This window comes from Rhinolophus sinicus, chromosome 1 (genome assembly GCF_057876585.1).
Source record: "Rhinolophus sinicus isolate RSI-liver-muscle chromosome 1, RSI-T2T, whole genome shotgun sequence".
Taxonomy (NCBI): Eukaryota; Metazoa; Chordata; class Mammalia; order Chiroptera; family Rhinolophidae; genus Rhinolophus; species Rhinolophus sinicus.
The window spans coordinates 135,453,959-135,467,664 of record NC_142501.1 but is presented as its reverse complement, the minus strand read 5'-3'; the positions used below and the strand labels follow the sequence as shown (position 1 = coordinate 135,467,664).

The window sequence follows — 13,706 nt, the reverse complement described above, 5'->3', positions numbered from 1 at the left end:
AATGCGAGTTGACCTTCCACGGTGTCGCCCCGCCTAAAGCCCGAATGGCTCCTCCAAGCCAGCGAGGCAGTGCCCCGCCTCCGCTGACGACTCGGACACGCCCCTTCCGGCGGAATCCGCGCCCCCTTCAACCCCGCCCCGCCCCGCCCACGGCCCCGCCCCTCCGCGAGCTCGGCGCCGGGTCTTCCCTGCGCCCGCCTGGGCCGGGTCCACCCTCGACGCTCTGAGGTCACCGACGGGGCTGGCCTGCGGGGGGCGGAGGGACGGAGGAAAGATGGCGGCCGAGGCCGGATATTGGCGCCGCCTCCCCCAATCCTGGAGCCGGCGCAGATGAGGCGGCTCGGCTGGGGCCAGCGGCGCGTCGGAACCCGAGCTGGGGGGACCCTGGCGGTGGGGCCTGGCCCTACTATATGCCGGCGCCTCAGCTAGAGTGAGCGCGGCAGCCGCGGCGACGCCTCTTTGCTTGGGCTCTTTCCCTGTCGCTGTGAGGCCGAGCGGGTGGCGGACGGCAGAGGCGGCGGGACCGGGATGGAGGACGTTAACTCTAATGTGAACGCGGACCAGGAGGTGCGGAAACTGCAGGAGCTGGTGAAGAAGCTGGAGAAGCAGAACGAACAGCTGAGGAGCCGCTCCGGGGCCGTGCAGGGCGCCGGCTCCCTCGGGCCCGGCAGCCCGGTTCGGGCTGGCGCGTCCACTCCCTCCTCCGGCTCGGCGTCCCCTCGGGGCTTCCCCTTGGGCCTCAACGCCAAGTCCGGCAGCGGGGCCGGGTCGGGCTCGAGGAGGACGAGTAGCGAGGAGCTGCGGGACGCCACCTCCTTGCTGGCAGCGGGCGAGGGCGGCTTGCTGGACGAGGTGGAGCCGCTGCGGCCCGAGGAGCTGGAGCGCCTGTCAGGCTGGGAGGAGGAGGAGGAGAGCTGGTGAGCGTGGGGCTCCCGGCCGGGGCTGGGCGGGGACGGGCCCGGGGGCGGAGAGCGTCTTCCGAGGGTCCCCCGGTAGGACACCTCGCTTTGTGTAGTCGGATCCGCTCTCTGACGGGGACTCGTGCTTTTCTTGCTTTGGCTGGAGAAAGATCAGCTCGAGCTGGGGATTCGAGGCGTGCGAGAAGAAAGGGGTTTGTAGCTAGTACTTCTCCTCTGGGGTGTGGAGCCCGTTGGGGTCTGTGGGTCGGGCAGCCTGGGAAGGGCTGCTCGCCGTGGGAGGAGGCGGAGGTGGGAAAGCGCTTTGTAGCAAGGGATCCTGCTTTGTGTGAAATGAAATACTGGCTTTGGGATGGTGGCCTGGGCATTTTGGATGTCGAAGAGGGGTGTGCGTGATGAGGGGTCACCCGGAGCGGGGAGCAGACCAGAGTGGTCTCCGCCTGTGTAGTGGGGTCAGTGTTGTGGAGTAGTGGGAGATGGGTGCATCTCAGGCAGCAGTGGGGAGACCGTGTGAATCAGCACTCCCCTTGGGGTAGTGGGGTAAAGCTTGCTTTGTGTGTGGAGAGGGCAGAGGATGGTGTTGCTTTGTGTAAAGAGTCAAGGGTGGAACAAGAGCCCAGGCTCTTATTTGTGAAACAAGAATTAGATCTGGCATTTTTTGGAGCTGGACAGTTACCCCATCCATCTTCCCTTTCCATTTTTAAATAGGGCTCTTTAAAAATCTAAGCCAAAGCTGTATTGTCACAAGCCACTTCTAGATAAAATTGTGAACCACACCGTAATATCACTTCCATAAATGGAAAGGACGTGGGAACCGTTTTCCCTCATATTTTATTGCAACCGCATAATGATGTCTGTGGGAGATTCTTTCTCTTAATTTACCTCTTTACAAAGTTTTAACTTTTAGCTAAAATGTCCCTACTCTGTTGAAATTGAAACTTCTAACTTCTAAGTTAGTGAAATGGAAATCCTCCTTGGACTCTGGTATTGCAGAGCTGCAACTTTGCAGTGTCCTGAGGTAGTGAACAGCTTTGCCTGGATTCCGGCTCTGGCTCTGCCACTTACTAGTTGTATGACCTTGGGCAAGTTACGCTCAGCCTTGTTTTCTTCCTCTATTTGATGGAGAAAAATAATAGTTCTTATCTCTGTAGAGTTCTGAAGATTGAAATAATCGATGTATCCTTTTAGCTCTGAGTCTGGCATATATATAGACTAGCTGCTATTACTCTTGAGCTTAGTGATTTAAATCAAGAAATACTTATTGAGCTCTTAAAAGATCTTGTGGGAGATTCTAAAGATTCTTAAAAGTTGATCCCTGTTCATGAAGGCAGTTACAGACTTGCTGGGAGCCAAGTTTTATGCAGTTAAATCAGCCAGGACTTATATAGTGAATTGCCAACAGGAGTGGTAAGAATAAAAAGTACTGCGAGTGCTCAGAAATTTGGAAGAAAATAATAGTCCAATGTAGTTGAGACAAACTTTTAAAGCTTTGGGGGAAGCAAGAGTGGGAAGGGAATTTTATGTTCTGACAACTGCTAGAGCAGAGTCAGAGATATTTGTAACTCCCAGTTAGGAGGTTTGAATTACAGAGATACCCTTGAATATATGATGTCAAACCTTTATTTTATTGTCAAGTGATACCAGGTATTATTAGAACTGACTACGATAATGACAGTTTTTCATATTAGTGTGAAATCACGTCCTTCCAAAGGAATTTTGGGCATGTATACACTTAAAAAGAACCCAGAATCATCCAAATATCATCACATGCCTCTTCCAAGTAATGATAATGATGCTCTAATAACGAGGATTAGCTGCACTCATCAGCCCATTTTAGATTATGTATTATTAGAACACATTGACTCCACTTGGAGAAGCTTCTATGGTTTCTGAGTATATGGTTTGTTAAAGTAAAACAAGTCTTAAATACCATGTCAGGAGTTTCTTTTGACCAGATGATTCCTGCTTACTGCTTTGATCCTAGCTAATATCTTGATATTATAGATGTTCTGTACTTTTTCTGAAAAAATTGTGTGAAGTGAAAGTTTGATAAATATATTTAAAGTGCTTTGGGATATGTGTTTGGAGTATAAGTTGGAAGGGGTGGGTGTTAGTGGCAGAGGAAGATTAAAAAAGTCGAGTTTTTTCTTAGCAAGCTAAAAATTGTCTTTCTGTAATTTACAACCATTGTATCTTCATTTTCATTTAGAGTAATGTTTTTCCCCAAGTGTATACCGTATAATGCTAATGCTAGTCCTGAATGTGTCAGTAGATACTATGTAAAAAAATAATGGTGGGTCTGAGGTCAAATGTATATGGGAAAATCGAAGGTCAACAAAAATAAATGTGGTTTTTTTTTTAATGATGGACTTTTTGACATTCTAATGTGTATTGAATACAGTAAATCTCTAAGTGCTATGGTTTATTTCCTAAACTTATTTGTGCTCCTAAGGAACTAGTATCTATAGAACCTGCTTAGAAAATAGTGCTCTAGACCCCTGGCTTTCACAGCTTTTTTGCGGGGGGGGGGGGGGGAGGCGGGGGGCAGCTTCATGAAGAAATACATTTTACATCATAGCCTAGTACACACGAATATGAATAATTGAAACAAAAGTTTCACAAAACTATAGTTACTTTTAGTACACGTGGTATGCTCCAATATTTTCTATTCTGTTCTGTTTCTTTAGAAAAATGTGCTGGTTATAACCCACTAAACTGATTTTGTGACCCATTAATGGATTGTATTTCTCAGTTTGGGAAACACTATTCTAGAACAACTAGGGAAAGTTAAGAGAAGGGAACTAACATTGTGTATCAGTGTCAGACTAGGCCAGGCAGTTTATAAACATTTTTGTACTTAATTGCATTTAATTTTCATCCGTTTATGAATAGGTAACATCTAGGTACTAAGAAACAATCTCTCTCTAAGCATCAAATAGCACACAGTAAATGATGGAGTCAAGATTTGAATATAGGTCCTTGTGACATCAAAGCCTATGCTGTTCCCACTATACTTTGCTTTTTTCAAGTATAATCACATTTCCACATGAATGGCCCCTTAAAGTATTTGAAGACTACTGTCATGATCCTCTAATCCAGGGGTGTCCAAACTTTTTTCAACGTTTTTTACCAAGGGCCATATGCGGTAAAATACACAAACAGCCGGGCCACTCACTCGAGGTGAAGTACGTATTGCCTCACCTGGTTTATTTAAGTAAACTAAATATATTTTTGGAATTTGCTGCGGGCCAATTAACAATGGATTGCGGGCCGCAGTTGGCCCACGGGCGGCAGTTTGGACACCCCTGCTCTAATCCCTTCTCCCCACCACACTCAACATTCTTGCCTCTTTTTTGGAGTAATTTATTTAATCATTGTTTAGATAATGTAATTCTCTGATCCTTCAACTGTGGTCATTTTTCTCTTAATGAATTCTGGTTGCTCAATGTCAGTCAACATGGTACCTGGAACTGTACAGAACATTTCAGCTGATACTGACCAGATAGTGTGTGGTAGCTATAATTGCTTGAGCGAAATGCTATTATTTTAAAACCAAATATTTCACTAACAGTTTTAACTTATGTTATTAGGCTTAATATGAGCCAGTAGTGTCAGTTACACCCTGTATCTTTTGTACATAGTTGTTAAACTAAGTCTCCCTGATCCTGTTTTTGTGTATTGAATTTTTTTAGCTTAAAATTCGGCCTTTGTATTTCATTCTGTTAGTCTTGATCTAGGCATTTAATATTACCTGTTCGTTCTGATTTTTTTTGTCATTTTCATATTTGGTAGGAATGCCTACCTGGTCTTTATTCAAGTTGTTAAAAATATTAAAATGACAGAATAAAGGATTCTGAAATGTGCCGTTCAACTAGACTCCTTCCAGATTAACACCAGTTCATTGACACACATTGTGGGTTGTTCAGTAACTGTTAGTTCCACTTATTATTTTCAAACCCACATGCCTTTTTGTATGGATATTACGAAAGTGTTCCTATAGCGTTCTTATCTGCAATAAAGTAAACCTATCAAAATAGAGATTGCAGTTAATTTGGTATGAATGTTCATTGTGAATCCTCTCTGGCTTGTTCCTTTTTTAGCTTCGCAAACATTTTGGTTAATTGAGTTTTGAATTTTATAAGGAATAAGTTTGATCTGGAATTTCCAGATACTAATTTTTCTCTTTAGAAATTACCATATTTCCTCTTATCCAGGCTTTTGACCCTGTCATGATACCTGGATTGACATATTTCGGATTGACAGTAAATCAGTGATAAAATTTCCATTCCTTTCATTGAAGGGGTGGCCTAAGCCTTTTTAAGGCTTCATTCTGGCGTACTGTCCCGATCACCTTGCCTCATGTGAACTCCAGCTTCCTTTCAAGAATGATTATTCAGCATGTCCACTTGTACCAACTATTGGCGGAAAAACAGGAGCTAAAGAAGAATTTTTCTGCCTTCTCATTGTCATCTAGTATTGTATATTTTGCTTCAGTATTTTGGGCTACTGCTTTTTTGAACTACTACTCTCAGTATAATTTTTTTTCTCTTTTAAGTTTTTATTTGTTGAGCTATAATTGACATACAATAAAACCCACCTGTTTAAAATGTGTAATTCACTGATTTTTAGTATATTTACAAAGTTGTGCAACTGTTACCACTATTTAATTCCAGAACATTTTTATCATTCCCACAAAAAACTCCAACACATTATTAATCGCTTCCCATTTCCTCTGGACCACAGCTCCACTTTCTGTGTCAATGGAATTGCCTATTCTGCTCATTTCATATAAATGAAATCATATAACATGGCTTTTTGTGTCTGGCTTCTTTCATTTAGTATAATGTTTTTGAGGGTCATCCATATCAGTGTGTATCAGAACATTACCATTTTTTGGTTCCCATTTATGTCTGAATAATATTACACCATTTTGTTTATCTACTCATCAGTTGATGGGCATTTGGGTTGTTTCCACCTGTGGCTATTATGCTGTGAATTTTTTTTTACAAGTTTTTATATGGGTATATTCTCATTTTTCTTGGGTATATACCTAGAAGTGGAATTACTAGGTAAAATGGTAACTCCATGTTTAACTTTTTGAGAAACTGCCAGACTGTTATGCACATTGGCTGTACCATTTTACATTCTCACCAGCAATATACAAGGGTTCAAATTTCTCTACACTAGTTATGGTCTTTTTTATTATATAGCCATCTGCTGGCATCTCACTGTGGTTCTGATTTGTATTTTCCTAATGATGGCGAGCATCTTTTCATGTATGTATTGGCCATTTCTGTATCTTCTTTGGTGAAATGTTTCTTTAAACCATTTGCTCATTTGCTAATTGGGTTACCTGTCTTCATGTTGTTAAGTTGTAAGAGTTCTTTATATATTTTGGATACTATCCCTTGTGCGATAGATGTTTGCAAATATTTTCTCATATTTTGTATTTTTTTTCCAATTTTTTGATGGAGTCCTTTTGAAGTACAGAGTTTTTATATAATGAACTTCAGTCTATCTTTTTCTTTTATTGCTTGTGCTTTTGGTGTTATAGCTAAGAAACCTCTGTCCAATCCGAGATTGTAATATTTACTGCTGTATTCTAAGAGGTTTGTAATTTTAGCTCTTAACATTTGGGTCTTTGATCCATTTTATCCTGGTAAAACATACATAACATCAAATTTACCATGGTAACCATTTTTAAGAGTATAGTTCAGTGGCACTAAATACATTCATATTGTGCAGGCATCACCACCGTCCATCTCTAGAACTTTTTTATCTTCCCAAACTGAAACTCCATACCATTAAACAGTACCCCACCCACAAGCCCCAGACAACCACCATTCTACTTTCTGTCTCGTAATTGACTAGGTAACTCATATATGTGGAATCATATAATACCATGTTTTCCCGAAAATAAGACCTAGCCGGACAATCAGCCCTAATGCGTCTTTTGGAGCAAAAATTAATATAAGACCCGGTCTTATTTTACTATAAGACCCGATCTTATCTAACATAAGATCGGCTCTTATCTAACATGATATAAGACCAGGTCTTACATTAATTTTTGCTCCAAAAGACGCATTAGGGCTGATTGTCCGGCTAGGTCTTATTTTCGGGAAAACATGGTATTTGTGCTTTTGTGACTGGCTTATTCCACTTACCACAATGTCTTCAATATTCTTTTATGTTGTAGCACATCTCAGAATCCCCTTCCTTTTTTTTTTTTTTAATTCTCTAAAGGTTTATTTAATTTCATAATCCTCAATGGGCAAGAGAAAACAGCACTTAAATCTTACTATTCCCAAACCTAAGCTTATGTGATGTTTACTTAAGTATAGAATTTATATGTATATGTTTTTGTGGCAAAAGAAACCCAGCCTCCCAAATGTACAGTTCAGTGTTGTCAACCACATGCACATTATTGTACAACAGATTTCCAGAACTCTCCCATCCTGCATGATTGAAATTCTACACCCACAGAACCACAACTCTGCCTCCCCTTCTCCCCCAGCTTCTGGCAGTCACGGTTCTACTTTCTTTCTGAGTTTGACTACTGTAGGTACCTCATAAGTGGAATCATGTATGTGTCTTTTGTGGCTAGCGTATTTCACTTAGCATAATATCCTGACGGTTCATCCATGTTGTAGCATATGACATGGTTTCCTTTTTAAAGACTGAATAATATTCGTGTGTGTGTGTGCGTCACATTTTTTTTGTCCAGTTATTTTATTGATGGACACTTGAAGGGCCTCTGCCTCTTGTCTATGATGAATAACGCCACTGTGAACAGGCGATACAAATATCTGTTCAAGTCCTTGCTTTCACTTCTTTTGGGTATGTACCCAGAAGTGGAATTGCTGGATCAAATGGTGATTCTATGTTTAACTTTTTTGAGGACTCACTATACTGTGTTTCATAGCAGTTATACAATTTTACATTTGACCAGCATTAACACAAGCGTTCCAGTTTTTCTACATCCTTGCCAATATTTTCTTTGATCCACTTTGACTTTTTATATAGTACGAGGTTGGGATCCAATTTTATTCTTTCTGCATGTGGATATCCAGTTGTCCTTATTCTGTTTGTTGAAAAGACTTCTCTGTCCCCATTAAATTGTCTTGGGATTCTTGTCAAAAATCAGTTGCCTTTAAATGTATTTCTGGACCCTTAATTCTATAAGTTTTGAAATTGGAAACTATGAGTCCTCCAATTTTGTTCTTTTTCGAGATTGTTTTGTCTATTCAGGGTCCCTTGTATTTCCATATGGATTTTAGGATCAGCTTGTAAATGTCAGCAAAAAAGACAGCTGGAATTTGGATAGTGATTGTATTGATACTTTAGATCAATTTGGGGATCTTAGCTATTGGGATCTTAATATTCATTTTTTTAATCCATGGGCATTGGATATCTTTCCATCCACTTAGGTCTTTAATTTCTTTCAACTATGTTTTGTAATTTTTGGTGTATAAGTTGCATTTTTTGGTTAATTTTATCCTAGTTACTTTTTATTGATGCTATTGTAAATGGAATTGTTTTTCTTCACTCTTATTTTCACTTTTTGATTGTTCATTGCTACTGTATAGAAATACAGTTGACTTTTGTATATTGATGTTACTGTATCCTGCAACCTGGCTGAAGTCATTTATTAGCTGTGGTAGGTTTTTTTGGTGGATTCCTTAGAATTTTTTATATATAAGACTATGTCATCTGCTAATAGAGATAATTTTACTTCTTTTCCAGTCTGGCTGGATGCCTTTTATCTTCTTGCTAACCGAGCTAGCTACAACATCCAGTGTAATGTTGGGTACAAGTGATGAGAGTGGACATCTTTCAATATGATTTTTATTACTTTCATTTTTAATAATAGCTAACAATTATTTATTGCATTAACATGACAGATACTATGCTAAGCTCCTTATATACACTATTTTCCTAATAACTCAATATGGTCAGACTATTATTACCCCCCTTTTTAAAGATGAGTACATTAGAGCTTAGGCTAAATAATTTCCTTGTAGTCACTCAAGTATATGGCTCAGCTGGGATTGGAACCCAGTTAGTCTGAGTCTATATTAAAAATTTTTCAACCCTTACTTCATTCTAATTATCTGTTATTTTTTATGTTATTTTTAATAGATTTATACTATCATTCACCTTTAGCTATTATATGCCCCCCACCCACCCATTCTTTTTGTCATTTGTCTTTAATAATCTGAGCTCTTTGTACAGTTTTATTGTTTGTAGGAGGACCTCTGTTTGTACTCAGTATTCTTGTACTGACTTGGCCGTTGGAGCCTCTGGGAGTCAGATGACATTGTAGTTAAAGCCATGACTCTGGCACTGGAGAGCCTGAGTTGGAAGCCCTGCTCCCACCCTTGTTAACTGTGTGACCTTGGGGAACCACTTAATCTCTGTGCTTGAACCTCGTTATTATTTCTGAAATACTGTCATGTGCTGCCACTTAAGGATGGGGATACTTTTAGAGATTTCCTTGTGCACTCACGCGAGCCTGGGCGGTACTGCCTCCTGCACACCTAGACCCTATCGTATATGGCCTAGTGCTCTGTAGGGGAGAAAAAATAACTTCCCCTCTACCCTTCTGGGTTCTTGGCTGAGACATCCCTGTAATAAAAGACAGGTTAATAAGAGAAAAACAAAAGTTTAAAGCATGAATACTTCCTGTACACACGGGAGATACCGAGGTAAACAGTAACTGACCAAAATGGCTTAAGCCACCACCTTAAATACCATCTTCAGTTCAAAACAAGTTGGGTTGAGGAAAGTCAGCTATGGGATGTTACCAGGAAAAGCACAGTAAACAAGGGTAAGGTAGTTAATGCAGATTTAAGTCTTTGCCATCTGCTTTGATAAGAGTTTCTAGAGGTAAAGCCATCCCCTTCTTCCTGGTTCACTGAGGGAGCTACCTTGACAAATGAAGATTTACCTTACAAATGTACATGTCTTTCACAAAGGACAATTTCACCTTGGCTGTCAGAGCTTCTCTCATATCTGCTGTTTCTTAACATTAAACAGCCTAAACTAATCCTTATGCCAAAGAGACATATTTTAGGGTGACAAATTCTGATCACCTACAGCTCTGAGGCTACAAACCTGTACCACGTGTTACCTGCACTGAATACTGTAGGCATCTGTAGCACAGAGGTGTTTGTGTCACGTGCTGTGCTAGACATGACCGTGGCAGCAACATCACTATACGACTGGAATTTTTCAGCTCCATTATAATCTCATGGGACCACCTTCTACTATATGCGGCCTGTTATTGACCAAAATGTCCTTATGCAGCACATGAAGGCAGACATCATTATTGTACTAACCACATAGAATTAAATGTAACGTGAAGTATTTAGAACAGTTCCTGGCACAAATCAAATGTACAAATGTTAGCTTTCATCATTATCATCATAATCATCACTGTTTTACTACTTTAGTTCCAGACTTGTCTATCTTTGCATTGAACTTAAACAAAAAAAAATTAATTTTGGAAAATTTCAAACATATACAAAAGCAGAGTGAACACTGAACTTTTCACTCATCTTTAACACTTAACCAACTGATGCCACACTTTTTTTCATCTATACTATTCAAACCTCAACCCCCTGGAATATTTTAAAGCCAATTCCATCCCAAATGTCATATCATTTAATTACTAAATATTGTAGCAGACAATAAGGACTTTTAAAACATTTTCACAATATGAGTGCCACACCCCTAATTAAAAATAATTCAATATTATTAAATGTGCTATGAATGTTTTTAGATCAGATTTTCTAAAAATTGGTTTGCACGTCTATGTTTAGAATTTTCTTTCTGTTCTGTTACAAATTTAAGATGAAATGGCCTCCTTCTTCCAATATTTTGATCATTTTTATACCCCGAGTTAATTTGTTGGTGATGGTCAGAACAGGTGCAATTCTCATTTCTTCCTCAGCCTTTTAAGATATTAAATGTTGAGGCAAATCAATTTTTTATGTGTTCTGCTGTGTGCGGGGTGAAGTTTTCAGCAGATGTCTAAATACTTGAAGTGGTCCCATATCACTCTTATATCTTTTCTTTGTACTAGAATTGAAATCTGTATTAGGTAAGTGACATTATATCCTCCCTTGGCCTATTGGTCTGTAAGCAACTACTATAATATCATCCTCTTGAAAACCAAAATTAATTTTAGACTGTAATAAAGGATAAAAAAGCATCTATTTGAGAAAAAAAAGAAAAGCTGCAGCCAGGAGACCCATTCAGGTAGCAGCCTAAGTTGTGCTCTTCCAAGACAAAGGAGAGGTCACCTTTTACAGAGAATTTTCCCTGTCCACAGTTTCCATTTTGGTCCATTTCAGGTAAATGAGGTTTCCAAACTGTGCAGTTCTGATTGGTCAGTATAGATGAGTTTGTGTAGTTCTGATTGGATGGAACAGGTCTCAGTCCATTGGTCAAAAGCAGAAACCAGGGCTTCCCTGCGGTGGTTGACTCAGGTGCTTAAACAAGCAGGACACAGTTCGGGAAGCTTCAGTCTGAGGTTCTTCCCTTCACACAGAGTATGTGAGGAGCCCGGACAGCAAATGGTCCCTAACTCTTATTCATCAAATTGGGGCCCTCAGTTGACCATGGAAGTCCATCTTAGCAGATAAATTCCTTCTTGGGGGTAACATCAAATGAATCTTTCTTCTCGGGGTCCACACTTGTTTTTACATTTATAGTAATTTAACATTTTTAGTTAAATTTAGTTTTAGTGTCTCTGTACTTTGATCCATGTACTTGTACTCATAGGTGCCTATATTTTTGTAAAACAAAGTAATTTTAGTCTAATTTTCCAGAAATCTACATTTTCTTCATTAAATTGACCTAAAACAGGTATACCTTTACTGGGGAAAGAAACCATCCTGGATCTCAAAAAAAAAAAAAAAAGGATCCTTTTTAAATGGTTTTTATTAGAATTTCTCAAAGACCTCACATAAAAGAGTGAATAAGTGTATATAGTAAAACATTAAAATCTCTACATTACTATTTAAAATATTCATTGTTGAGGAGCAGGGTTAGGAATTGACTTCTCCATCTCTTCAAATCTCTTGTTTCTCCACCCCTATTGTGAATTGTGCTAATTGGAAAGGAAGTAATACATGTGGGCAAAAGGAAGAGTGTGTGTATAGAATACCTTCTAAATGAGTTTTAGATTGTTTATTCATCTGTTGCACTGTTGTAGATGAGAGTGTTAGTATTACCTATATATTTATAGAGACTGTGTTACCTAATCAATGTTTGTTAAAATTAGTTGTTAGTACCCAGAAGTTTGGTTTCATTATTTTTTCTCATTTTCTTACCATTGAGAGATCCATTATTGCTGACAAACCTTCTCTATCTGTTAATGGAGACAACAGACTGAGAATAGAGATGGGAAATTGATATGAATTGTCCGACTTTTTCAGGGCCTCTAGAAACGTTTGCAGAACACAAAATCATAAAAAATGAAATTAAAAATGGACTTTGAGATCCAGTGGTCATGCCTCTTGTTTTTAAGCTATTTAATATTCTTGCTGGCCAGGGCAGATGATTATTTCTTTAAAATTTTTGAGATTGGACATCTGATAAGGTCCTCTTATCCTGTTAAATTTTTCTTTACTTTAAATCAGTTTTCTCGTAAGTTTATGAAGACACTTAAACTCATACTGATTTCTCATCAATAAATTTTATTGATAAATTTCCCCAACTTAAAGATAGATAGGTTTGTATGTAGTTTTTATTGACTGCTTTTTAACTCATAGCTCTTCACTTCTGAGAGTGGACTTTGTTACATGACCTCTTGGTTTTATATGTATGCTTTTTGTAGGTGGCCATTGGTAAAATTTGCCTGTAATTTAGTAAGATAAGCCTAGGTTAATAAAGCAGTTTATTTTATATAATTACGACCATTATTTGAATAGTTTAGCAGTCATTCAGTGATTAACATCTTGCAGTTTTGTTTCCTAGACTGTACCAAGGAGATGTTACTTGAAAGTAGTGTGTGTGTGTGTGTGTGTGTGTGTGTGTGTTAAATGAATCAGAAGTTACATCTACATGAGAGTTTTATTCCATTCCTAGCAGTTTTCCAGTGATTCTAACATGGCTTTAATTTTTTTTAATTAATGGGACAAATGTTTTAGAGCCCCTGTATGTGATGTGAGCAGCACAGTGTTGGGAACACTGAGAAATGTGATATAATGCAGGTTCCTAGATTGCTAAAAAAGTGAAATTTGGCCACATAGTTGGTAAAATGTATTACAGTCACTATTGTTTGAGCACGTTCTTTATACCAAGTATTGTATAGGGCATTTTATGCATGTTAAATCATTTAATCTGCACAATTTTGAGTTGTAGTTATTGTTATTCCCTTTTTTTTTTTATTCTGGTAAAATATACAACAGAAAAATTGTAACCATTTTTAAGTGTGCAGTGGCATATTAAGTACATTAACATTGTGGCCCGGTCATCACCGCCATCCAGCCTTTGAACTTTTTCATCTTTCCAAATTGAAACTGTATAAACAGTAACTCCTCCCCATTCCCCTACTCTCCCTGCCCCCAGCCCCTGGCAACCACCATTCTACTTTCTGTCTCTTATCAATTTGACTATTCCAGGGACTTTATGTAAGTGGGATCAGTATTTGTCGTTTGTGTCTGGCTTATTTCACTTAGCGTTGTTCATCTATGAACTTCAGCAAAGTTCATCTGTGTTGTAGCATGTGTCATGTTACCTCATTTTATAGGTCAGAAAACTCAAAGTCATAGCCAGTGTAGT

At 39.3% G+C, this 13,706-nt stretch overlaps 1 protein-coding gene across 3 annotated transcripts in view; it reads left to right on the top strand.

Annotated features, from left to right (window-relative positions):
- Window positions 1-250: 250 nt before the first annotated feature.
- SLAIN2 (SLAIN family member 2) overlaps window positions 251-13,706 on the top strand; it is a 70,729-nt gene continuing 57,273 nt past the window's right edge. The window contains exon 1 of one of the 3 annotated variants that reach the window (XM_019741041.3): window positions 251-917. In XM_019741041.3, the coding sequence (XP_019596600.2) occupies window positions 529-917 (389 nt within the window). In that variant the 5' untranslated portion in view covers window positions 251-528. The remainder of the gene's footprint in view (window positions 918-13,706) is intronic. The other 2 variants (XM_019741039.3, XM_019741040.3) reach the window with 2 other exon arrangements.